General features: G+C 32.0%; 1 protein-coding gene across 9 annotated transcripts in view; it reads right to left on the bottom strand.

The window, feature by feature from the left end:
- Positions 1-26,119, bottom strand: part of LOC142344923 (dopamine receptor 4-like) — a 108,395-nt gene that overhangs the window by 11,635 nt on the left and 70,641 nt on the right. For 8 of the 9 annotated variants that reach the window (XM_075396999.1, XM_075397004.1, XM_075397001.1 and 5 more), the window contains one exon: positions 20,027-21,011. In XM_075396999.1, the coding sequence (XP_075253114.1) occupies positions 20,027-20,470 (444 nt within the window). In that variant the 5' untranslated portion in view covers positions 20,471-21,011. Of the gene's footprint in view, positions 1-9,228; positions 9,539-20,026; positions 21,012-26,119 lie in introns of those variants that run through there. The other variant, XM_075397006.1, reaches the window with a different exon arrangement.

Below are 26,119 nucleotides of genomic sequence, written 5' to 3' on the forward strand. Positions count from 1 at the left end.
AGACTAAATTCCGCGCTGTTCTGAATTGGGGCCGGCTGTATATGTTCTCTGAAGTGGATTTGCCGACTGCTATTTTTGCTGCTCTTGTTCAGCACCAGCCACATCGTATGAGTCATAAATTTTGAACTGAAAAAGCATGCTGGGCAGCTTTTAAATTGACATGAAAATAATATGATCAGGACGGAAACGCATAATTGAAAAATAATGTTTCATTTCTGATTTTGTCTGGGGGCATGATCCGGGAATTCAATTAACGTTACGATCCGCCATTTTCATATCTCTTTCGAAATGTAAACGAAACAAAGGAATCTAGGATCTTTTCCGTTTGTCCCCCCCCCCCCCCCCCCAAGCTTAGTGGGCGCATATTATTTACGCCCCCCAGACGGACGTGCCATATTTTTACATAATGATTTACTATGTAATGGCTGCACGTGCTCTGTAACTTGGGGGCGCATAACCTACTGGGGGGGGGGGGGGGGCACAGACGGAAAAGATCCGGAATCTATTTGGATTATTTGCCATTATTGCCTATTTTCATACTCAGGGTAATTTGTCATTTAGTAAAATGTCATGTAACCAAAAAGTTTATGTTTCACATTATGATATTCATAATCTTCCACTATGCTTGTGTGTAAGTTAATGTCTCTCTCTACAGGGGAGGGGGGGGGGTGCGCAATAACACCAGTAGTTTAATTAAGTCCAGATATTCGTTTGTTCACGCGGCGCATAATATAGCGAAAAAAGACACTAAAAAACATGTATCAGTAATAAGGCAAGGCAGGGGGCTCTTCAAAAAAGTGAACTTTATTTCAGGCTAATCCCCACATAGCCTTGATTTGCCCTGTATTCTGTCACGTAAAAGTGTAAGTCTATATCCAAAATCTGTGTGAAATTTAATCTTACCCCTGTAATTTTGTCACGACATAAATTTATTACTTTTTTTATATTTTTCCACGATTCTTTCATAATGTGATACATAACATAAGTCCCTCGGGTGTCTTATATAGAGAACAATTATAAGCCCTTGATAAATTAAGTCATAGAATCTTTTGTGGAATTTATTTTTCCATCTTAAAAGAGCCTTTATTAAGATACAAACAAGTGGAGCCCCAAATAAGAAAAATGTGTGACGTAAAACGTGTATATTTTTGTTTCTTTTGTTTTCTGCAGAGTATTTAAACCATTAAGGCTGAAAAATAGAAACAAACGAGCCCATTATTTATAATTGGTAGAAAAAAACCACAAATTTTGAAGCACAACGAACAATCGATTCAGTATGAAACGTTTCCGCTCGCGAATAATGAACAGAGGACACTTTTTCAACCAAAAAGTAGATTAATAACTCTTTTTTTGTTTCACATCAATTATGCACGATATTTGTTTGCAGAAATTTTCTGCAAGCTTAAGAACAGCATCAAAAAATTAAAGGATTATGCAGAAAACATATAGCTGACTTTCTTAGTTGTCGCTTATCATGATTAGATTGAGGTCTGATAACTTACAACGTAGAAGTACACTTCAAGTTTTACTCCCCGACCTCTATTGCCCGGAGGTTGTTGGCAGATGAAATCAGCGCTGAAGCAGTCCAGAGACGTTCTGTTTTATAGGATGGGCAGTGCTCTGTTCATGTCACAATTTACAATCGCCAGTCTTAATCTTTGTGTAAAATATACATAATGAAAAATATTATGCTCAGCCTTATTCCACCAACAGTGTTAGGGAATTGAGCCGAAAACAAATATAGCCGACAGGAATATTAGCCGAAAGAGAGATATTAACCAGTCATATTTGAGAACGGCCGCGATATTCTGTTCGGTTGTGATAGATTCATATCAAGTCCCATATGCCGCTGAGGCATGGCCGAAGCCAGCGAGGCATGGCCAAATGCATTAATTTAATATATAAGTGAGTTAGATAATTGCGCGTCCCACTTATGTTTGCATACAGCAATTATCTCGAGCCATTTTTTTGCTACTATGCCAAATTTTGACTTTTCGGCTAATATTCACGCCAGTTAGCTTTCCGACAACCCCCCCCCCAACAATGTTCGCTTTACATGCGATTCGAACAACCGCAAAGGTGCTTGCAAAATTTAATTGCTAAGGTTTAATTGCTAAATGGGCTTTGTGGTAATTGCCTACAAACTAGCTGATGTATAATTAGATTAGTGAGCAAACTAGTATAGTAATGACGAATTACCAATTATAAGCTACAAAAGTATGACATTTTCCTGCTCAGACTCAATTTTAAGGTATGAGTAATTGTCAAATTAAACAGAATAAGTTTAGCATGGGGGAACTGTATGACCTCAATATATTCATAATGAAGAAAAACTACTCAAAACGAAAACTAAAAATTTCTGGTGATGCAATTTTGCAGAACTGAATTAAGTTTTTACTCTTGAAAAGTGCTGGTCCAGCGCTCAAAGTCTCTGAGACTAAAGTCTGGGTACTCTGACACACCCATTGTTGATTAGAATAAAGTAAATGGTGTCCTAATATCAACTGTTATTGGAGTAAAACTTGTCAAATTCACCAGAAGTTTTAGTAAAAAGTGCAAAGTTTATTAAATATTTCACGTTCCAAGTCTGAATCTAAAAATTTAATTAGAAAAGAAATACAGACTGCACAATTTTGCACATTTTTCCCATGAAAAACTAGCAAATCTCATAGATAGGACATTTAAAATAAATTCTCATTGATAGGACATTTAAAATAAATTTAAAATAAAATAAACATCTTCAAATAACGGAATTCATCTCATGAATGTGCACAATTTTTTTTAAACAAAATTGGAAAATTTTATTTATATGCAAATATATACTAAATATAAATATTTATATATAAAATACTTATATATAAAAATATAATTCTAGAAATATTGATTTACAATTAAAAAAAAACAATTTTTGAATCTTAGTTTTCATTTCTCCGGTGGGTTGATAGTTATGATTCTCAAAATATGCAAGACAAATTGATAAGTAATCTAAAATTGAACTGTCGTCACAATAGTAACCCAAAAAAGCAATTCACGTGAACAATTTTTGTTGCTCACCGTAATTACAATAGCAGAAGATTTTTAGGCGAAACTTTCAAAATTTTTCAAAAAAATAATTTGGAGCTAATTTTGGACTAGTTTGAACAGAAAGACATCGTAAGAAAATTTTGGTTAACCAATTAGCTCGACTGAAAACGCAAACGAATTTTTTGAATGGCGAGATGTTTCCCAGAGCCCAACATAGTCTTGATACGTTGGAAAAAATCAAATGGTTCTCTCTTAAAATTACACAAAAATCTCCAGAAACTTCCCATCCGTTACAAGTTATAATTTGAATGCATCGTTATTAACTGTGAAGCTCAAGTTTCAAGTTTGAAGCTAAAAACATTGCATTTAAATTTGATTTTTTATTCGAAATATTTGGCATAATAAAGCTAAACCCGGTTTTGTTAAAAACCAAAGGATTGACCATTTGACACAAATTTAGAAAGATATACGACTACAAAACCGGACATTTCTCGCCAGCAACTTCAGTAAGGAATCAGAATATTTTCTTTCTTGATTTTTGTCTGCCAGGTATTCTGATCATGTCACTTTTTAGATTGATCATGTTAAAATAAGAACGTCTTTCTGCAACAATTCTTCACAGTATAAAAAAAACTCTATGAAATTTCTCTGAGCAGAATGAAAATTTCACTGAATTCTTACAAAAAATTATGATGGAAACTCATCTTCGAAAGAACAGCGTAAAATGTCTTCTTCAATGGCCCAACAATGACTACCTATATGAAAACACTTAAAAAAGATTGAAATTGAAGAAAAATGGAAAATTATACAAGATTCAATAAATAAGAATAAAAATTGTTTACCAGCAAGTTTTAAGTTTTGAGTTTCAGTTTTTACTGTTTAAAGGATATTCGTGATATATTTTCGTTCAATCAAATGAAGGTTCGGAAAATCAACGGAAAGTTCTGAAATTCTGTCGCTCTTGGAGGTACTGACATTTTCATCCTGCTACTGATATTCAAACTGAACGTACTGACATTCTGCCTTTTCTGTGAAATTTCACGACAAGAGGGGGGTTGAAAACTACTAACTCTGTATTTCTCCGGAAACGATATCTGTTTATAAAACTGACTTGACAAAAAGCCAGGCTAGCGTATAACTGCAAATCCCAAGTAAGAGTGGGGGGGGGGGGGGGATTGAAAGCTACCACTTTTGTATTTCTCCGGAAATGATATCTGTTTATAAAACTGATTTGACAAAAAAACCAGACTAGCATATAACTGCAAATCCCCAAATAAAAGAATACAAATTTTAAAAGAAATTCTTTTTTCGATGATTGTTATACAAGGATCTTGCAATAGTTTAGGAGAAAAAACTTGGAGCTTTACTTCTTGCGTGAAAAAGGCCGTTAGCTCAAGTTGAGCAAGATCAGTGTCGTATTATTTGCGGAATCAGACGTTCGAAAGAAACGTTCGAAAAACGACAAAACAGAAAGCTAATTGAATTGACCCCCCTTCCGAAATCAGTATCGTCTTCATTTGAGAACTTGACTGAAATAGTAATAAGGTGAATTTTGGATCTCGATATTTAAAAATTGCAGCCATTAAAAATCTGCACATACTATTTGAATTGACCCCCCCCCCCCCACCCCCCTTGCTCAATGAATTGACCCACTTCCTCACTCATGCCCCCCCCCCGCCTCCCTACTTGCTCTACTGTTAGTTTTTTTAAAGTAACGTGTCCATACGCAATTTACTTGGTTGTTTGCCTGATCGCGCGACACGTTAGACCAATTTTACGATTTTCGAAAATTTAATTTTTTCGATGGTTTTACTCTGATCAGAAAAAAAAACAGTAAACTAAGAATGCACAGTGACGATTCATGAAAAAATGTTTCTTGGTTTTGTCTGCGCATAAGGCGAGATAAATTTTACCCTTAGGTCACTCTAATGAATCAGTACTGAAATGTTCTGACACGAGGCTCCGGGGAGAGTGACCATAGCCAATGGAAGGTGGAGAGAACTGAGCTTTTTACTGGTCTAACTCAAAACAAAGAAAACAAAGAAGAGTTAAAAACAGAATTCCGCACGCAATTTCAGCTACTGAGTGAAGGGGAGCAGTGAAAAGATTCAAATACAATAGTTACCCTTCAGGATAGAAAGTTTTCGAGAAAATTTAATTACAGAAACTTGATTTTCCCCCAATCAGGGGACTTCCAAGCTAGTTGTAACTATTATTATTATTATTAGGTTGGTTATTATTATTTGGTTGAATTCCTTATTATTATGATAATAGCAAGTAAATGTGAAAAAATTACTTATCTATGTTCCCAAATTATACATCATATTTACGACAAGAACTGAGGGAGATAATAAGTTTTTCTGTTGGCAGCTCGTGGCCATTTATGATCATTATTGATTAAAGTGTGAATTTTTCATTCTCTTAAATATATTATTCAGTGCCATTTTTAGACTCAGTATCTGCCAAAAGCCGGCTCTCTGTACCTCGTTTCTGGGTCTGGCATCAGTCCTAACTTCAAGTGCTACTACTGAGAAAGTAAATTTGAAAGATTTCAGCTCAGCCACTTGTCATAAAAAAATTTGATATAGAAGACAAGCCATCGACTGTCGCCACAAGTACATGTAAAACTTAGTCAAAATATACCGTCTGTGGAGTTTTTAGTCTCCAGTAAAAGACCAGAGAGGAGATTTTGCAACAAGTCAAATTCTGGAGGCTCGTTTGAATAAAATAGTGGTCTTTTTAAGAACAAGTTAGCTTGGAAAATGTGGTATATACGTAATTTTTTTGTTTATTCATGTTTTGAGAAGTTGAGGCCTTAATAAAGACAGACAAGACAGTTAATCTGCGGGTCAAGATTTTGAGATTTTTCCAGTGATAAAATTTGGAAAAAACTTGAACATAATTTCCCAGTTTAAAAAAATGGGAATAAGAGTGGAAGAGTGCCGGACCATGAAAGTCCGGTGTTTGTCTCCGAACCGGGTCACAATTATGTTCCACCGATGAACAAAAAAGGTTGTATTGACAAATAGTCACGGCACTCAAGTGACCTTCGTTTATACGGCTGTCTATCGCGGTCCGGAAACACAATAGCCCACTCTTAAATAATAAGGCCATTTCTAAAAATATAAACTGTCCATTTTGCTTAATCCCATTGAATCTATATAATTAAAGACGTCCGCTGCTTTGTCACGCAACCGGGGCTAATATGGCAGAAAAAGACTAGCTAAATCTAGCGCTAAATCTTTCTTCAACAGTTATAATGTTTTATGCTAGTCTGAAACCGTGGCCATATGTTATACGTTGTTCGTCAAATTAATCCAAAGTGCCTATAATTACGAGAAAATTCAACGGAAAAGCTTAAAAAAATTATAGCAGCGTTGATCACGCGCGTCAATGTAGGTTTTCAAGGCCTTTTGTCACGTGGCTAAGTTGTTATAAATCAATTGCGAGCTGATCTTGATGAGATTAATCCTCAATTAAGCACAAAAACCTGCAAACAGAAATTAAACTCAAAATAAAAAGAACTTTAACTTTTAAAACCATCAATTTACAGAAAAACGTCCTGTTTCTTTACATGTTTAACTACGAATTTTGCTCTTAGAAAAACAAAATTAAAAAAAACAGAAAGAAGTATTCAGTTATTTTCATGTAATGATATGACGGTGAAATCCCAAGAATTTACACATTTGACAAGAACGTAAGTATGTATGGTTTTCACAAACAAAAACGGATTTTTTTTACGTTTTTGAGCAAACTCTGGTCAATCTCTCTTCTTAGAGAGCACATTTGTCATGAAATTGAAATATAATATTTGTCAGTACGTTCTTTAGCTGTAGTTTAAGATTTTTATCCAGCCGATGGCTGGGCTCCTGGGGTCACAGAGTTGACCATAGCTTGGTTTTTGTGGAAAATAGTAGTGGATCATGGAAATAAGCATTTCAATATTTTTCCTGACCAGCTAGTTATGTTCATGTTGACATTTCAAAAGTACAGCGGCATCTATTTAGTATTTTGTCTCACAAAAAAATTATGCTTGCTTGAAACAAAAACTACTGATAATTTACTATGAATAAAATTAAACAGGATCCGATCGAGCCATGCATATTTAATTGCCAGATGCTAGTATGCTGCATATGAGCAGGTAAATAGACTTAACGGAGCCACAACAACCCTCCTTCACCAGATGCCCAAGATAATATACCTCTACCCCACTTGTGTGAGCCGTTACACCCCTCATACGTGGTCATTATTGAAGCTTTTTTTACTATCGCTTCAATTTTAATTTTTAGCTATCAACTACAAGTGTTATTCATGTGCCAGTGTCTCGACAGGTTATGACATGTTCCTTTCAAGGCTACATCTGTTCCTGGCAAGGATCTGCAGATGTGCAGCCATACTTGAAAGCTCACCAGAGATTCAGATAAAAACTGCACATTTTAAATTTTTTAACTGAACACGTGCTAATTTCACTTATTTAAGTATTTCAAAAATGACAATATTTGAAATGGCCAATTTAGTGATTCAACTAAGTTCTAAATCGTCAAACCCGCAAGAACAGATACCCTCATACTCGAGCAATTCATCACCTCTTCAACCTAATTGCTCTCAATATTCAGTGCTCCCTATCTGCCAAGAAAAGTACAAGAGAAGTTTTACAGCGTCATCTTTGGAGTTGTAAAGCATCGCCAGATTTTGATTTGACTTCAAAAAATTCAACTTGGTATTTACATACTATGTACAAGGTATAAACTATATAGGATCTTTTCCGTTTGTGCCCCCCAGTAGGTTATGCGCCCCCCAGTTTCAGAACGCGTGCCATTACTTGCTAAATCATTATGTGAAACTATGGCACGTGCGACTGGGGGTGAGGGGTGCAAATAATATGCGCCCACTAATCTGGAGGGCACAAAGGGAAAAGATCTAATACATGAATGACCGTAGTAAATTCGGCTCTCTTCTGTTATTGCCCCCCACTTCCATTTGCACCCCCCCCCCACTTGTAGCATATTATAGCACATTGGTTGCGTTTCATAGTTACATATACAATTATATACAAATCGGTATTTACAATTTAATTGTGCAGCAAAGTTTTGAAATTAAGACGTATACGGTAATTGAACTTTTGCATACAATGTAAGCAGACAAAGAACAATCCGTACTTTTAATAATTTTGGGCTCTTCTTTCACAGGAATAGTTTTATGGCATTAATTTTTTTTGACAACTGGAAATAGAAAATCATCCATTCGTCTACCGGTACCGGCAATTTATTATGACAAAAATAAGGGATCTCTAAGGACCAAAATGACATATTTGGGGGATGCAAACAGACTGGCTATATAAGGCTGGGGGGGGGGGGGCAATAACAGAAAAGAGCCGTAATTTCATAATGGCTGACGCAGTGCGCAGAGATACAGCAGCTGTTAAATGTCTCTGAACATAACAGCCTGTTTTTGTTCTGAACGTTCTGATATAGACATATACCATTAAATGCAATGCCGCAGTTCTGTTTTGAAAACACTTACAATCGGCACAGCTCTGATTAACAATCCGACCAAGGTAAAGATTATTCATCATTTACTGTCAAATAGCCTCCGCCATTTCTAATAGGCAATTTTTTAAGCAATCTGATAGATGGGCAAGCTGTGGGAAACAGTTATTGTAAAAACTTATCGACCCAAAAAAACTCTTAACCTTATACTCGATTGTTTTTCGAAAATTTACTGCTTATGGTTTTAGACATCGTGCTGGTCCGCCGTCTTCGATAAAACATTGCTTGAAGTGATAATTCTACATAAACAGCGAGATTTATATGAGTTCCTATTAAGAGCTGTGATCACGTCACCTTGTACATAATCAAGCCTCCTTGTTTCAAATTATGGTAGAAAAGATTTAATATGACATATAATGAAACAAATTACCCATTATTCAACCCAAAAAGCTCCATTTATGACCGAAACAAAACAAACCAGTAGTTAAAGTGTCCCTTCTTTACAGAAAATGGTTGATTAATTGATTTTTATGATCTTAACATTCGGTCAAAGGGTAATATCACAACAAATAATTCAAAATCGAGATGAAAAAAACAATAAAACGTGTTTTTTATTTCTTTATGACTTTAACACACACAATAAAAGACGGATTGTCTATGACATCGGTACTCTGAGGCTTAAAAATGAACTTAAACAATGAAGTATTTCACGTACCATAGACCATGGTCGTATGTTCAGTGATGATTGATATGGTGACGTAATGGCATTTACGACACAATAAAAGCTGTTACGTAATTCAGTTTTACAACTTGATGACACTGGATGACCTGTTTTGGAATTTAGGTCATAAGTCTTCGAGTGGCATAAATGTGAATTACGCATTAAGTGTCTGCAGCTTCATGCTTATAACGAATTGGTATTAAACGACCAGGCATTCAATTCCAAAAGATATAAGATAGGATGTTTTAATTAAACGACAACTGATTTCTGTGGCAATTGGACAAAAATTGAATTGTGCATCGAATGAGCGATGAGATAATAACTCCGTCTTATTTTTATCATGTCTTTCCAATTATACCCCCCCCCCCCCCGCATTAGTGGTCATGGTCATATAACGTATAGCCCCCCCCCCCCCCCCCCAATCTTGGTAAACATGCCATAATGCTGGGGTACAATATTGTGTGTGTGTGTGCGTGTGTGTGTGTGTGTGTGTGGGGGGGGGGGGGGGGGCTATAATTGAAAAGACCCACCGAATCATATAAATTAAAAAGCCTTTTCAGAAAAAATATTTAATAAAAAAAATAAATAAACTTAAAGGTCAGCTAAGATATCTGATTTTAAATTAATCTTTGACTAAAGTCGTCAATCGAATGTTTCTAATGACTAGAAATAGGTCACAACACAGGTAAATGAATTTGAAGCATCTTGATGAAAAAGCATATCAAAGCTCAACAATCTTGATAAGATCTTGGCAAAATCTCTTCACGATTTATCAAAAAACTTTCATTCTAAAAGTTTTTATCGCGGATTTCAAGTTGAACCAACATAAATTAGCAACACCTGTTGTTATGATCAAGGATGGGTGACGTTATTCTACTTGGAGTCACTGACAACTTCTGGCGCTCATCGAGAACCGCGAAGCAGTTCGAGATATCAGGTCTTAATTTCGGAGTGACTTTTACAGAGCCACGTAACCTTCCTAAAAACACTCAACTTAATCGTTTTAAAAAAGACAAAAGTACATAGAATTGAATCTTGTTGATAGATATAAATATAGGAATTGTATATTTTGGCATTGCATATTTTCGGCATTTTAAATCATGAAAATTTTGTGTTTTAAGTAGTGGTTACTCAACTCTGCTTGAACTCACTGAGAACTTCTAGTGTTTATCGAAAACAAAAAAAGCGGTTCGAGATATTAAGTCAGATGATCGAAAAGTCACCTTCTGTTCCCAATGTGTGTGTGTGTGTGTGTGTGTGTGTGTGTGTGTGTGTGTGTGTGTGTGTGTGTGTGTGTGTGTGTGTTCACTCGTCTGAGCAGGAACTTCTTGAGCTGTGGGTTCCCAGCTCTCTTAAGTCCCTCTGTCGCAGTTGTGTGTTCAGTAGCAGTAGTTGTTGTCTTTGGTTGCAGTAGTTGTGGTCTTATTCAGTGGGTGGTATGTCGCAGTCTAGATCGTCTTGCTCGTTGTTTTCAGGAGGCACTTTGAGGAGCTTGCGGAGTAGATTGGAGTAGTGGTGGTCTTGTCTGTCTTTGCATTCTTGGCGGAAATAGCTTCGGGAGAAGTCAGTGAACCGGATGGTCTTGGCATGAATCACGGCATCGGCTACAATTTGGGTGGCGGTTGCGAATATTTCAAAAAGTCTCTCACTGTGATGGGCCGGTTTGCTGAAAACTCGTCCTGATATTTGCTGCAGCCCTTGTAGCTGGCAGCGTGGTCTCCATTGCAGTTGGCGCACTTGGGTTTAGCTCTAGGGACAGTGCATTCGGCTAGATTGTGATTGCCTCCACATCTGATGCATCTAGCTTCTTGGGTTCATGCGTTCGCCTTGTGACCGTAGCCGTGGCACCGATAACACTTGATGACCACATCACGTCTGGGAGGAGGAGGAGAAGAGGGCTGGGTTTGTTTTGACTCCTCACATCGGTGATGGGGGAGCCCAATCATCAGGCCGCGGTCGATCAGAAGGGTCTTCGTGGCCTCGCATCTTCTGAAGGCTCTCAAGAGCCGGGTTGGTGCTCGGATAGCTCGGCTTCTGATTCGCACTAGGTTTATCTTCGCCGGATAGGTTTTGTTGATTGCAGCCTTGACCTCGTCCAGGTTCTTGTCCAGCCCCTACTCCAACTATCACAAAGCTATGGTCACGAGCATACTTGGCGCTTTGGGTGGAAGGCAACGCTTCCGGACACGCGCTTTCGATAGCGGAGAGGACCTTCTTGAACAGGGTGTCGCTTGGTTTGGGCCTCTTTGGAGCTGGAGTTGTTGCATCTTGTAACAACTAGAAGTTAGCTGTTGGGTTGTAGAAGTTCGCCTTCTGTTTCCAATTTCTTTCAATTGAACAAAACAAGTTCAATTGAACAACGACGGGTAATGTGTATTGAGTGCGGCTGGTACCAGAATTGAACTTGAAAAAAAACTCAAAAAAAAAATTTACATTATCAATTTCTGAACAAAACCAACATCGTATTATTTATTTAAACATAACTATGAGAAGTTGTTATTACACCTCAATAGAATACTGAGAAATATGTTAGTGGAGCGGATAATTAATTACTTTATTGAGCACCATGTTCTGTGGATTTTTAAATCGAATTTAAGTTTTAATTTTGGACGTCCGTTAGAATATTACATTTCGAACATTTTGGTATAAATCACAGATATCTATAATTTTGGATTATTACAAAACTCTATTTTCGTTGAAAACCGGGCAGAAATCCAAAATGAGTATGATAAGAAACACTCAATTTTGTACTCAGAATAAGCTTGCAAGTTTTTGTGATACTTTTAAAAGAACGAAGAAAAGTATGGGTACAATAATACGCTACAAAGAACTAAAAATTAAACAATGAATTTAATTTTTGCAAGATAGAGTAAAACGTTTGAAATTTTGAAATTTCCAAAAAATATTTCTTCTCGCTTTGCCCAATGAAGCCATGAAGATATATGCTTCATATATAACTGTTGTTTTATGGTTTGTCCACTTGTTCAACTAGGAAATTTGATGCTGTCTGTAGACCAATGAAAAGAAAAGTCAACTAAAAATCAAGACACGTTACCAGAAAAACAACAGCATTGATGCAAAAAACGAACGGAGCACACCCATAATTGACGGTTAATCCGAAAAAAAAAGAGTATAAAGTTTGACCCAAATGCACTTAATTACGCGATTAAAACTCAAAATGTTCTATCTAGTGTACCACTGAAGAATTTCAATTAAAGATAGCGTATCTTTTGTACAATTAATGGCAGAAAGAACTGCAACTGTACTTTTTGTACAATTTATTATGTTTTATAATTTATTATTTTTTATTAATTATGATTATATATTTTTGTTTAATATTTTTTCATTTTTTCTTTTTGTTTAAAAATGCCTTTTTTGTATAATTAATGGCGGAGAACAAAAATCTGTTATACAATTAATGGCAGAAAAAAAATTTTTTTGTACAACTAATGGCAGAAAGAAACTTTTTTGTACAATTAATGGCAGAAAAAAATTTTTTGTACAATTAATGGCAGAAAGAAACTGTTTTGTACAATTAATGGCAGAAAGAAATTTTTTTGTAAAATTAATGGCAGAAAGAAATTTTTTTGTACAATTAATGGCAGAAAGAAATTTTTTTGTAAAATTAATGGCAGAAAGAAATTTTTTTATAAAATTAATGGCAGAAAGAAATTTTTTTGTACAATTAATGGCAGAAAGAAATTTTTTGTACAATTAATGGCAGAAAGAAATTTTTTGTACAATTAATGGCAGAAAGAAACTTTTTTGTACAATTAATGGCAGAAAGAAATTTTTTTGTAAAATTAATGGCGGAAAGAAATTTTTTTGTACAATTAATGGCAGAAAGAAACTTTTATGTACAATTAATGGCAGAAAGAAACTCAAAATGTTCTATCTAGTGTACCACTGAAGAATTTCAATTAAAGATAGCGTATCTTTTGTACAATTAATGGCAGAAAGAACTGCAACTGTACTTTTTGTACAATTTATTATGTTTTATAATTTATTATTTTTTATTAATTATGATTATATATTTTTGTTTAATATTTTTTCATTTTTTCTTTTTGTTTAAAAATGCCTTTTTTGTACAATTAATGGCGGAGAAGAAAAATCTGTTATACAATTAATGGCAGAAAAAAAATTTTTTTGTACCACTAATGGCAGAAAGAAACTTTTTTGTACAATTAATGGCAGAAAGAAATTTTTTGTACAATTAATGGCAGAAAGAAACTGTTTTGTGCAATTAATGGCAGAAAGAAATTTTTTTGTAAAATTAATGACAGAAAGAAATTTTTTGTACAATTAATGGCAGAAAGAAACTTTTATGTACAATTAATGGCAGAAAGAAACTTTTCTGTACAATTAATGGCAGAAAGAAATTTTTTGTACAATTAATGGCAGAAAGAAACTTTTTTGTACAATTAATGGCAGAAAGAAGTTTTTTTGTAAAATTAATGGCAGAAAGAAATTTTTTTTTACAATTAATGGCAGAAAGAAACTTTTATGTACAATTAATGTACAATTAATGGCGGAGAACAAAAATCTGTTATACAATTAATGGCAGAAAAAAAATTTTTTGTACAACTAATGGCAGAAAGAAACTTTTTTGTACAATTAATGGCAGAAAGAAATTTTTTGTACAATTAATGGCAGAAAGAAACTGTTTTGTACAATTAATGGCAGAAAGAATTTTTTTTGTAGAATTAATGGCAGAAAGAATTTTTTTTGTACAATTAATGGCAGAAAGAAACTTTTATGTACATTAATTTTTGTTTACAAATACCTTTTTTGTACAATTAATGGCGAGAACAAGAATTTGTTGTACAATTAATGGCAGAAAAAAAATTTTTGTACAACTAATGGCGGAAAGAAACTTTTCTGTACAATTAATGGCAGAAAGAAATTTTTTGTACAATTAATGGCAGAAAGAAACTTTTTTGTACAATTAATGGCAGAAAGAAATTTTTTTGTAAAATTAATGGCAGAAAGAAATTTTTTTGTACAATTAATGGCAGAAAGAAACTTTTATGTACAATTAATGGCAGAAAGAAACTTTTATGTACAATTAATGGCAGAAAGAAACTTTTATGTACAATTAATGGCTGAAAGAAACTTGTTGTACAATTATTGGCAGAAAAAAAAATTTTTTGTACAACTAATGGCAGAAAGAAACTTTTTTGTAAAATTAATGGCAGAAAGAAATTTTTTTGTACAAATAATGGCAGAAAGAAACTTTTATGTACAATTAATGGCAGGAAGAAACTTTTATGTGCAATTAATGGCAGAAAGAAACTTTTATGTACAATTAATGGCAGAAAGAAACTTTTATGTACAATTAATGGCAGAAAGAAACTTTTTTGTACAATTAATGGCTGAAAGAAATTTTTTGTACAATTAATGGCAGAAAGAAACTTTTTTGTACAATTAATGGCAGAAAGAAATTTTTTTGTAAAATTATTGGCAGAAAGAATTTTTTGGTAAAATTAATGGCAGAAAGAAACTTTTATGTACAATTAATGGCAGAAAGAAACTTTTATGTACAATTAATGGCAGAAAGAAACTTTTATGTACAATTAATGGCTGAAAGAAACTTGTTGTACAATTAATGGCAGAAAAAAAATTTTTTTGTACAACTAATGGCAGAAAGAAACTTTTTTGTAAAATTAATGGCAGAAAGAAATTTTTTTGTACAAATAATGGCAGAAAGAAACTTTTATGTACAATTAATGGCAGAAAGAAACTTTTATGTGCAATTGATGGCAGAAAGAAACTTTTATGTACAATTAATGGCAGAAAGAAACTTTTATGTACAATTAATGGCAGAAAGAAACTTTTTTGTACAATTAATGGCTGAAAGAAATTTTTTGTACAATTAATGGCAGAAAGAAACTTTTTTGTACAATTAATGGCAGAAAGAAATTTTTTGTAAAATTATTGGCAGAAAGAAATTTTTGGTAAAATTAATGGCAGAAAGAAACTTTTATGTACAATTAATGGCAGAAAGAAACTTTTATGTACAATTAATGGCAGAAAGAAACTTTTATGTACAATTAATGGCTGAAAGAAACTTGTTGTACAATTAATGGCAGAAAAAAAAAATTTTTTGTACAACTAATGGCAGAAAGAAACTTTTTTGTAAAATTAATGGCAGAAAGAAATTTTTTTGTACAAATAATGGCAGAAAGAAACTTTTATGTACAATTAATGGCAGAAAGAAACTTTTATGTGCAATTAATGGCAGAAAGAAACTTTTATGTACAATTAATGGCAGAAAGAAACTTTTATGTACAATTAATGGCAGAAAGAAACTTTTTTGTACAATTAATGGCTGAAAGAAATTTTTTGTACAATTAATGGCAGAAAGAAACTTTTTTGTACAATTAATGGCAGAAAGAAATTTTTTTGTAAAATTATTGGCAGAAAGAAATTTTTGGTAAAATTAATGGCAGAAAGAAATTTTTTTGGACAACTAATGGCAGAAAGAAACTTTTATGTACAACTAATGGCAGAAAGAAACTTTTATGTACAATTAATGGCAGAAAGAAACTTTTATGTACAATTAATGGCTGAAAGAAACTTGTTGTACAATTAATGGCAGAAAGAAACTTTTATGTACAATTAATGGCAGAAAGAAACTTTTATGTACAATTAATGGCAGAAAGAAACTTTTATGTACAATTAATGGCAGAAAGAAACTTTTATGTACAATTAATGGCAGAAAGAAACTTTCATGTACAATTAATGGCAGAAAGAAACTTTATGTACAATTAATGGCAGAAAGAAACTTTTATGTACAATTAATGGCAGAAAGAAACTTTTATGTACAATTAATGGCAGAAAAAAACTTTTTGTACAACTAATGGCAGAAAAAAAAATTTTGTACAACTAATGGCAGAAAGAAACTTTTTTGTAAAATTAATGGCAGAAAGAAACTTTTTGTACAATTAATGGCAGAAAAAAAATTTTTGTACAACTAATGGCAGAAAGAAACTTTTTTGTAAAAATAATGGCAGAAAGAAATTTTTTTGTACAATTAATGGCAGAAAGAAACTTTTATGTACAATTAATGGCAGAAAGAAACTTTTATGTACAATTAATGGCAGAAAGAAACTTTTATGTACAATTAATGGCAGAAAGAAACTTTTATGTACATTTAATGGCAGAAAGAAACTTTTATGTACAATTAATGGCAGAAAGAAACTTTTATGTACAATTAATGGCAGAAAGAAACTTTTTGTACAATTAATGGCAGAAAAAAATTTTTTTTGTACAACTAATGGCAGAAAGAAACTTTTTTTTAAAATTAATGGCAGAAAGAAACTTTTACGTACAATTAATGGCAGGAAGAAACTTTTATGTACAATTAATGGCCGAAAGAAATGTAGCTGTACTTTTTGTACAATTTATTATTTTTTATTATTTATTATTTTTTATTAATTATGATTATATATTTTTGTTTAATATTTTTTCATTATTTATTTTTGTTAACAAATGCCTTTTTTGTACAATTAATGGCGGAGAACAAAAATCTGTTATACAATTAATGGCAGAAAAAAAATTTTTTGTACAACTAATGGCAGAAAGAAACTTTTTTGTAAAATTAATGGCAGAAAGAAATTTTTTGTACAATTAATGGCAGAAAGAAACTGTTTTGTACAATTAATGGCAGAAAGAAACTTTTTGTAAAATTAATGGCAGAAAAAAAATTTTTTGTACAACTAATGGCAGAAAGAAACTTTTTTGTAAAATTAATGGCAGAAAGAAATTTTTTTGTACAAATAATGGCAGAAAGAAACTTTTATGTACAATTAATGGTAGAAAGAAACTTTTATTTACAATTAATGGCAGAAAGAAACTTTTATGTACAATTAATGGCAGAAAGAAATTTTTATGTACAATTAATGGCAGAAAGAAACTTTTATGTACAATTAATGGCAGAAAGAAGCTTTATGTACAATTATTGGCAGAAAGAAACTTTATGTACAATTAATGGCAGAAAGAAATTTTTATGTACAATTAATGGCAGAAAAAAACTTTTTGTACAACTAATGGCAGAAAAAAAAATTTGTACAACTAATGGCAGAAAGAAACTTTTTTGTAAAATTAATGGCAGAAAGAAACTTTTTGTACAATTAATGGCAGAAAAAAAAGTTTTGTACACCTAATGGCAGAAAGAAACTTTTTTGTAAAAATAATGGCAGAAAGAAATTTTTTTGTACAATTAATGGCAGAAAGAAACTTTTATGTACAATTAATGGCAGAAAGAAACTTTTATGTACAATTAATGGCAGAAAGAAACTTTTATGTACAATTAATGGCAGAAAGAAACTTTTATGTACAATTAATGGCAGAAAGAAACTTTTATGTACAATTAATGGCAGAAAGAAACTTTTATGTACAATTAATGGCAGAAAGAAACTTTTTGTACAATTAATGGCAGAAAAAAAATTTTTTGTACAACTAATGGCAGAAAGAAACTTTTTTTTAAAGTTAATGGCAGAAAGAAACTTTTATGTACAATTAATGGCAGGAAGAAACTTTTATGTACAATTAATGGCAGAAAGAAATGTAGCTGTACTTTTTGTACAATTTATTATTTTTTATTATTCATTATTTTTTATTAATTATGATTATATATTTTTCTTTAATATTTTTTCATTATTTATTTTTGTTTACAAATGCCCTTTTTGTACAATTAATGGCGGAGAACAAAAACCTGTTATACAATTAATGGCAGAAAAAAAAATTTTTTGTACAACTAATGGCAGAAAGAAACTTTTATGTACAATTAATGGCAGAAAGAAACTTTTATGTACAATTAATGGCAGAAAGAAACTTTTATGTACAATTAATGGCAGAAAGAAACTTTTATGTACAATTAATGGCAGAAAGAAACTTTTATGTACAATTAATGGCAGAAAGAAACTTTTATGTACAATTAATGGCAGAAAGAAGCTTTTTGTACAATTAATGGCGGAGAACAAAAGTTTGTTATACAATTAATGGCAGAAAAAAATATTTTTTTGTACAACTAATGGCAGAAAGAAACTTTTTTGTAAAATTAATGGCAGAAAGAAATTTTCTGTACAATTAATGGCAGAAAGATACTGTTTTGTACAATTAATGGCAGAAAGAAACTTTTTTGTAAAATTAATGGCAGAAAAAAAAATTTTGTACAACTAATGGCAGAAAGAAACTTTTTTGTAAAATTAATGGCAGAAAGAAATTTTTTTGTACAAATAATGGCAGAAAGAAACTTTTATGTACAATTAATGGCAGAAAGAAACTTTTATGTACAATTAATGGCAGAAAGAAACTTTTATGTTCAATTGATGGCAGAAAGAAACTTTTATGTACAATTAATGGCAGAAAGAAACTTTTATGTACAATTAATGGCAGAAAGAAACTTTATGTACAATTAATGGCAGAAAGAAACTTTTATGTACAATTAATGGCAGAAAGAAATTTTTATGTACAATTAATGGCAGAATAAAAACTTTTTGTACAACTAATGGCAGAAAAAAAAATTTTGTACAACTAATGGCAGAAAGAAACTTTTTTGTAAAATTAATGGCAGAAAGAAACTTTTTGTACAATTAATGGCAGAAAAAACATTTTGTACAACTAATGGCAGAAAGAAACTTTTTTGTAAAAATAATGGCAGAAAGAAATTTTTTTGTACAATTAATGGCAGAAAGAAACTTTTATGTACAATTAATGGCAGAAAGAAATTTTTATGTACAATTAATGGCAGAAAGAAACTTTTATGTACAAATAATGGCAGAAAGAAACTTTTATGTACAATTAATGGCAGAAAGAAACTTTTATGTACAATTAATGGCAGAAAGAAACTTTAATGTACAATTCATGGCAGAAAGAAACTTTTTGTACAATTAATGGCAGAAAAAAAATTTTTTTGTACAACTAAAGGCAGAAAGAAACTTTTATGTACAATTAATGGCAGGAAGAAACTTTTATGTACAATTAATGGCCGAAAGAAATGTAGCTGTACTTTTTGTACAATTTATTATTTTTTATAATTTATTATTTTTTATTAATTATGATTATATATTTTTGTTTAATATTTTTTCATTATTTATTTTTGTTTACAAATGCCTTTTTTGTACAATTAATGGCGGAGAACAAAAATCTGTTATACAATTAATGGCAGAAAAAAAATTTTTTTGTACAACTAATGGCAGAAAGAAACTTTTTTGTAAAATTAATGGCAGAAAGAAATTTTTTGTACAATCAATGGCAGAAAGAAACTGTTTTGTACAATTAATGGCAGAAAGAATTTTTTTTGTAAAATTAATGGCAGAAAGAAACTTTTATGTACAATTAATGGCAGGAAGAAACTTTTATGTACAATTAATGGCAGAAAGAAACTTTTATGTACAATTAATGGCAGAAAGAAACTTTTATGTACAATTAATGGCAGAAAGAAACTTTTATGTACAATTAATGACAGAAAGAAACTTTTATGTACAATTAATGGCAGAAAGAAACTTTTATGTACAATTAATGGCAGAAAGAAACTTTTTGTACAATTAATGGCAGAAAAAAAAATTTTTTTGTACAACTAATGGCAGAAAGAAACTTTTTTGTAAAATTAATGGCAGAAAGAAACTTTTATGTACAATTAATGGCAGGAAGAAACTTTTATGTACAATTAATGGCAGGAAGAAACTTTTATGTACAATTAATGGCAGAAAGAAACTTTTATGTACAATTAATTGCAGAAAGAAATTTTTTGTACAATTAATGGCAGAAAGAAATGCTCTGTACTAACCATAAGATCAGCACAAGCCAGCGAAACTATGAGGTAGTTTGTTTTGCTCACTCTTAAAGAGTGAACTGTTTTCACAGCCAAAATTGTGATCACATTGCCAGCCAGAGTGACCAGAGATATGACAAACAACACGAGACCCAAACAAACACTGTACACTAGGTTACTCCCATTATGTCCAGCATCCCACGTCTCCGGTTCGATCCCCACCGTGGTCAAATCGTATCCTATATTTTTGGATTCTGGTGATAAAGTTAACATGCCTGAATTTTGCGAAGAATTGGAATTCTGATTTAAAGCTGGTGTACTTCGTTTAATCAAATGTAAGTTGGGGGAATTACGGGTTAAAGGGTAATCAGAGATAGTTAAAGCTAAACTAACGGGTGATAAACTTAAAAGTGATAACAACTGGTACAAAAACGGGCTGTGATAACCTACGGCGCCCATAAAGAGGAACTTTATATTTTTCGAATAAGTGACAAAATAACTGATAATAATGGGTGATAATTTTTGCTAATTAAAACTAAGCTTGCAACTTTGGGTTTTTAAATCAAAATAAGTGTAGCTTCGATCAATAAATAACTTGCAATTAACAAAAGGAATTTGTATTTTCTGTTTACTTTTCAATTTTTCAATGACGAATGACATGTTGAATGGATCTCAATTAAAAAATAGTATTTGTGAAGTTTTTTCAATTTCTTGGGAATATTTTTCTGTCTCATTTTGTACCAGGATTATACAGTAACGTATCACAGACAAACGTCAGACTATAAAACAGGATAACATAAAAGAAAGTTGCTGCTATTAATTTAGACTGATTGAAATGTATAAATGGGCGAACTAGTTTATAAACTCCCTGAAACGAATAAAAGCTCAATTGACAAACGGCTTCGATTGTTTAATCTCAAGTCTCCCGGCTGTGTTTAGGTGTTACACACAGTTTGTTTAGCTTTGATTGCTTCTTCCCACTTGCAAAGTTGAAAGGTTCCTGAAACGAGAGAGAAATTATCTCAAGTCCAAATAAAAGTACTAAAATATTGCAATAAAACTGGCTCTAATAGATAACTTGTTCAGTCCGGATAGTAATGAAAGGAATGCTAAACTAGTTTAGTTCTTTTTTTTTGAAAAAAAAAACTATTTTCGGGAAAGAACACTATTTTCGGGAAAGAAATTAACTCAAGTCTAAATAAAAGTAATAAAAAATTGCATTAAAACTAGTTCTGATATATAAATTGATCAGTCCCGATAATAATCAAAAGAATGCTACTAAACGAATTATGTTATCTTTTTTGAAAAAGAACGCTATTTTTTAAAATTTGATGAAAATTACAACTTCAAAATATTAATAAGCGATGGATTAGGAAAAAGGTAAGAGTTGATTTATTGAAAACCGAGTTTCAGTAATAAAAAGACAGCTATCAATTATAAAAACCTATTCTAAATTTTAACAACAATTTTGCAATTAAACTCAACCCTAAAATTTAAATTGCTAAGACTGCTTTACCAGACGACTGCTTTTGAAGTTGTCGCTTTGTACTTAGTTACCATTCATAAAAGCTCGTAAAATGCAAGATTAAGTTCAAAATAAATGGATAAAGTTATACATATTCAGTATAACCAGTTAGTGAAAATAGTGAAAATTTACTCTGACAGTCATAGCAATTTCATTCACATCTGTGTACTAAATGTTTGCCTGTCAATTTCGATTATAGGGTAGTAGAGTGTCAGATAGTGTGAATTCATTGCTGTCATAGAAAAATTTTTTATTAAAACTGTTTTAAAAATGTCTAGTATAACTGTGTGCATTTATATTTCAGCGTTTTCAGCTCTTCAGTCAACACTTTATTTTTGCAAGAGCCGTGAAAGAGAGGGAGGGATGTCTCTATTGCGATACTTGAAAGTCAAAAATGCTGCCTTTTTTCAGTATATTAAGCTGACTACTAAAAATCTGACGTGATTTTGCAAAATAGGTTTAATTATTCTTCTTATATACTTGGAAAAAATTCCTACAGGTCATCGTTCCGTAGCCAGGGAGTCTTGCACTGAAAAATTCAATTTTTTAAAACCAAAATCTGGAATTAAGGAGGACTATAGCAAGCGTACATACGATGCGAGCATATGAAGTTCGAACGCCTCAAATATCAGACAACAATGAAACAACTACGCCGATAATTGAGACTCAAAACTGTTTATAAATTTCACGCATTTCGAACTGCTTCGACACTAAAGCCTGGTCAATTCGTAAAAAGATGTTTAATTTAGTCAGGAATCTTTTGGATTCTGCCCTGTGTATATAGTCCATTTATTTTAATTTTTAGATCGAACAAAAATTAGTTTTCATAGCTATACTCAGAAAGTTCTACTGTTAACGAGCAATATTTCTTGGCAAACTTTCCGTGCAACTTTATTTGCACAAATATTTCAATCTGGTGTCAAAACGTAAGCTTATTCTGATAACAAATTTTTGTAAAGCGCTTCAAGGGGTGCTTTTGCAGTTCGGCCTTGCACAAAATTTAAGGAATTTTGCTTTCTGCATTCTTGTTGATAACGCGAGGTTCATAAATGAATTCTTTACGATCATAGGAGGACAAAAATGATTTCTTGGTTAAACAGTGATCAATTCGGAAAATCAAAAACCTTAGACGTAGAACTCATCAACATGCAGTAGAGCCACAAATATAAATAAAAACACATGCATGAAGACGATTGAATAGGATTTTATAGTCAATTGCTGTTAAAAATTATAGATAAAAATTTCGTTACCCATTAAAAAAGAAAATCGGAATGGTATTATATGGGCAAGTCCCTATTCCCGATCACAATTTACTTTGATTCATGGTTATATATCAAAATGCATGCGCATTCATTATTAAACTGCTCAATCTTAAAACCAAATTTAAAGATTTAACGCACTCTGCAAACGCTGCTATGAAACTTTTCTCAGATTGCATTTACTACCCTTCCTTCGCATGACTAAATCACCCTTTCAGGTGATTGCAAATTCTGTAGTGTTTTCAAAAAATCTAATCGCAGAGATAATTTCTTTTGATCAGTTAGATTTCATTTCCAAGATCATACATGATTTAATATCAAGATAATATAAAAAAAATGTCATAGCAGTATCATATATGATTTCAAACCAAAATCATATACAAGATTGTCATACCAAGACTAATATGATCTCAAACCAAGATCACACAAGAAATTTTCATACTAAAATCATATTTGACTTCACACCAAGATCATATATGAAAATTTCATATCAAAATCTTATATGATTTCATACCAACATCATAAATGAAACTGTCAAACCAAGATCACAGTTCAATTGACGTTTATTTTAAATTGAAGCTTATTTTGCCCATAAAAATATGCAAAGTTCTTCAAAAGGATTTTTGCAGGTAGGCACTGCAGAAATGTTGGGGAATTTTGTTAATTCAATTCTCTCTGATCATGCTAGATTCAAAAAAGATTTCATTCTGCTCATAAAAGGACATTATTAAGTTTTCTTGGTTAGAGAATGAGCAACAAAAAACACATGATCGCTGGAAACAACAAAAAACCTGATCGTAAAACTAATTATCATAAGCGAAGCTGCAAATTTAAACACGAACACAAGTGCCTGAAGATGATTGAAAGGTTGTTTTTAGTCAATTGCTAGTACAAACTATAGATAAAAAACTTACTACACAATATAAAAAACGAAGGAAAAACATATAAAAACTACCCAACAGAAATCAACTTGAATCCTTGTCAAAGATGCGAGTGCAAGCACACTCAATTGTTTAATCGTTAAAAGAATTTTCAAATCTATTGATCTCTGCAATTATTTTACCATATATTTCTTCTTAGATTTCAATTACCAGCGCTCCCTTAATATTACTCGATTAATTTTTTTACTGATTGCAATTAGAGCAGTTTTCTCCAAAATCTACACGCAGAGATTATATTGCTTGTGCTGTGGGAGTTTTTACTACTCCAATTAACTTGTCGAAAAAATCAGAAAAAAGTCTCTAATTTTGGGGAAAAATGGCCTAAATAAAAAATATTTGGTTCACTTAAGCTTTTTCCTTAGTATTCAGTCCGGAAGCCAGCAAAAACACGAATGCTGTGTTTTTTAAGAGGTGAAGCGATTTCGTTAAAGAAAGGATTCCACTTTCTTCGACTATAGATCATTTAACCTTTTCTGCACAAATTCCAGTTCTTCTTCATTTTTGATTAATAGTGTTCGTTTTGTGATAGAATGCCTAAAAAAAGAAAACTTGTGAATGAAAATCAGCATTCGGTCATGTGATTTAAGTATACTAAAATAGCATAAAAGGTCAAGAATATGCTACTGAACAATTTAAAAAACTATTATAAAAATCTGCAGTTTAATGGTAAATTATATGAGTTCAAATAACTATTGCACATCAGAATCAGAAAATTTTGAGAAAAACAAATCATGATAACTGTAAGCTACGAAGGTTTCTCACATCTTTCGCTGTTTTGAAGCAAATTGTTACGGATCATGAGCTTCAAACTTGAGATTATGAAAGTAATTTTACAACTATTCTAAAAAATTGGCAATTTCGGTTACCAGTCATCACAAGTTTGTATCGTAGTGTTTCAACGAGTATTTAACTTATTTTCGTATGAAATTTTTTGATGCCTCTTTTTGTCACTACAATTTTAACAGTAAAGGAATTAATTAGGGATTGCTGAAATAGCCAAAAAAATTATTAAAATTAGGATCAAAGCGAAATAAAATTGAACCATATGGGAAATAATTTGGATCCACTGATAATTTTTAGTGTTCATTTTGCACCACATTGTTTGAGCTTTTCCCTTTAAACCAATGAAAAGTACAATCATTGCAATAATTTAAACCTTAGACGCATGCGTCGAAAAAAAAATTCTCAAGAGAATATAATTCACCATTTTTGAATGCCAATTGAGCTAAAATACGTTTAACCAAAAATAGAATTGGACTATTTTGAAATTTTTTACAGGCCTATTGAATCAAATCTCAGACTATTGCATGAATGCTTTTCGTCCACATATCAGTAAATTGTTTTGATGCGCTTTGTTCCAAAAGAGGTTTACAATATTTGATCGAAAACAGAATGGAAAATAATCCTACAGCGCATTTCAACTGACACTTTTTCGGACAAAAAAACAGCTTCGTATGCTGTTGAAGTATTTTATTTTTTTGATGTTTGAAAATGAACAATAACTTGGGGAAGCATTGAAAAAACTAATAGTCGATTTCATATTTTGATAAAATCTCTGATTTGAGGAAGAGCCAAAAATTTGCCAAAAAATCAAAACGAATTTAGTACAAATTATCTCTAGAATTCAGAAAAAAAGCTCTGCGCTTCATTTGCAAAGCAATAATTAGCAACTGCCACAAATTTTTATTATTTATGAAAGCAGTTATTTTTTAAAATTCAGGCCCAAACTTATGCTTCAAATAGAAGAATCTAAACCGTAAGCTTTTTTATTTTCATCATTTTTTCATGGGAAGTTTAGTGACAATTAGTTCTTTTTTTATCTGATCAGCTTTCTTTCGTTTCGTTAGATTGTTAAAATTCGCTTTCATAAAATGATTGTACTATGGTTCTAGTAGTGTTCGGGTATATTTTGTGAGAACTTTGATTATATTCAGTCGCCGTTATTGAGGAAACATATCTCTCAACTTTCTCAAAGAAAGTTACCAACTTCTTTGTAAAATTTGACACTCGTTAAATTTTGGTGTGTAAACGAAATGTGCCAAATTTAAATGATGATTTAAGACAAATTACCGTCAGCGTTTCCTATAAGATTATCTGACCGAATATTGCAAAAAAAATTACAATTTGCACAATTTTTTGCACTTGCAGTTTTGTAAATCGGCTAAGAGTTGTATGAGTCTGCTGGAAGGTTAAAATATCATATCATTGAAAAGCATATAATTTTACACAGGTGTGAGTATGGGAGGCGTAATTGTTATAGTGGGCTAAAGGTATTCATTTAATACATGCAAACTGGTTCATAATTCATTTATTTCCGAAAAAATCAGATTAGCTTATTTATAATGTGGCATTAGAGAGATACAAATTTCGGAATCAAGATTAA

Source organism: Convolutriloba macropyga, chromosome 8, assembly GCF_964194025.1.
Source record: "Convolutriloba macropyga chromosome 8, txConMacr16.3, whole genome shotgun sequence".
Classification (NCBI taxonomy): Eukaryota; Metazoa; Xenacoelomorpha; order Acoela; family Convolutidae; genus Convolutriloba; species Convolutriloba macropyga.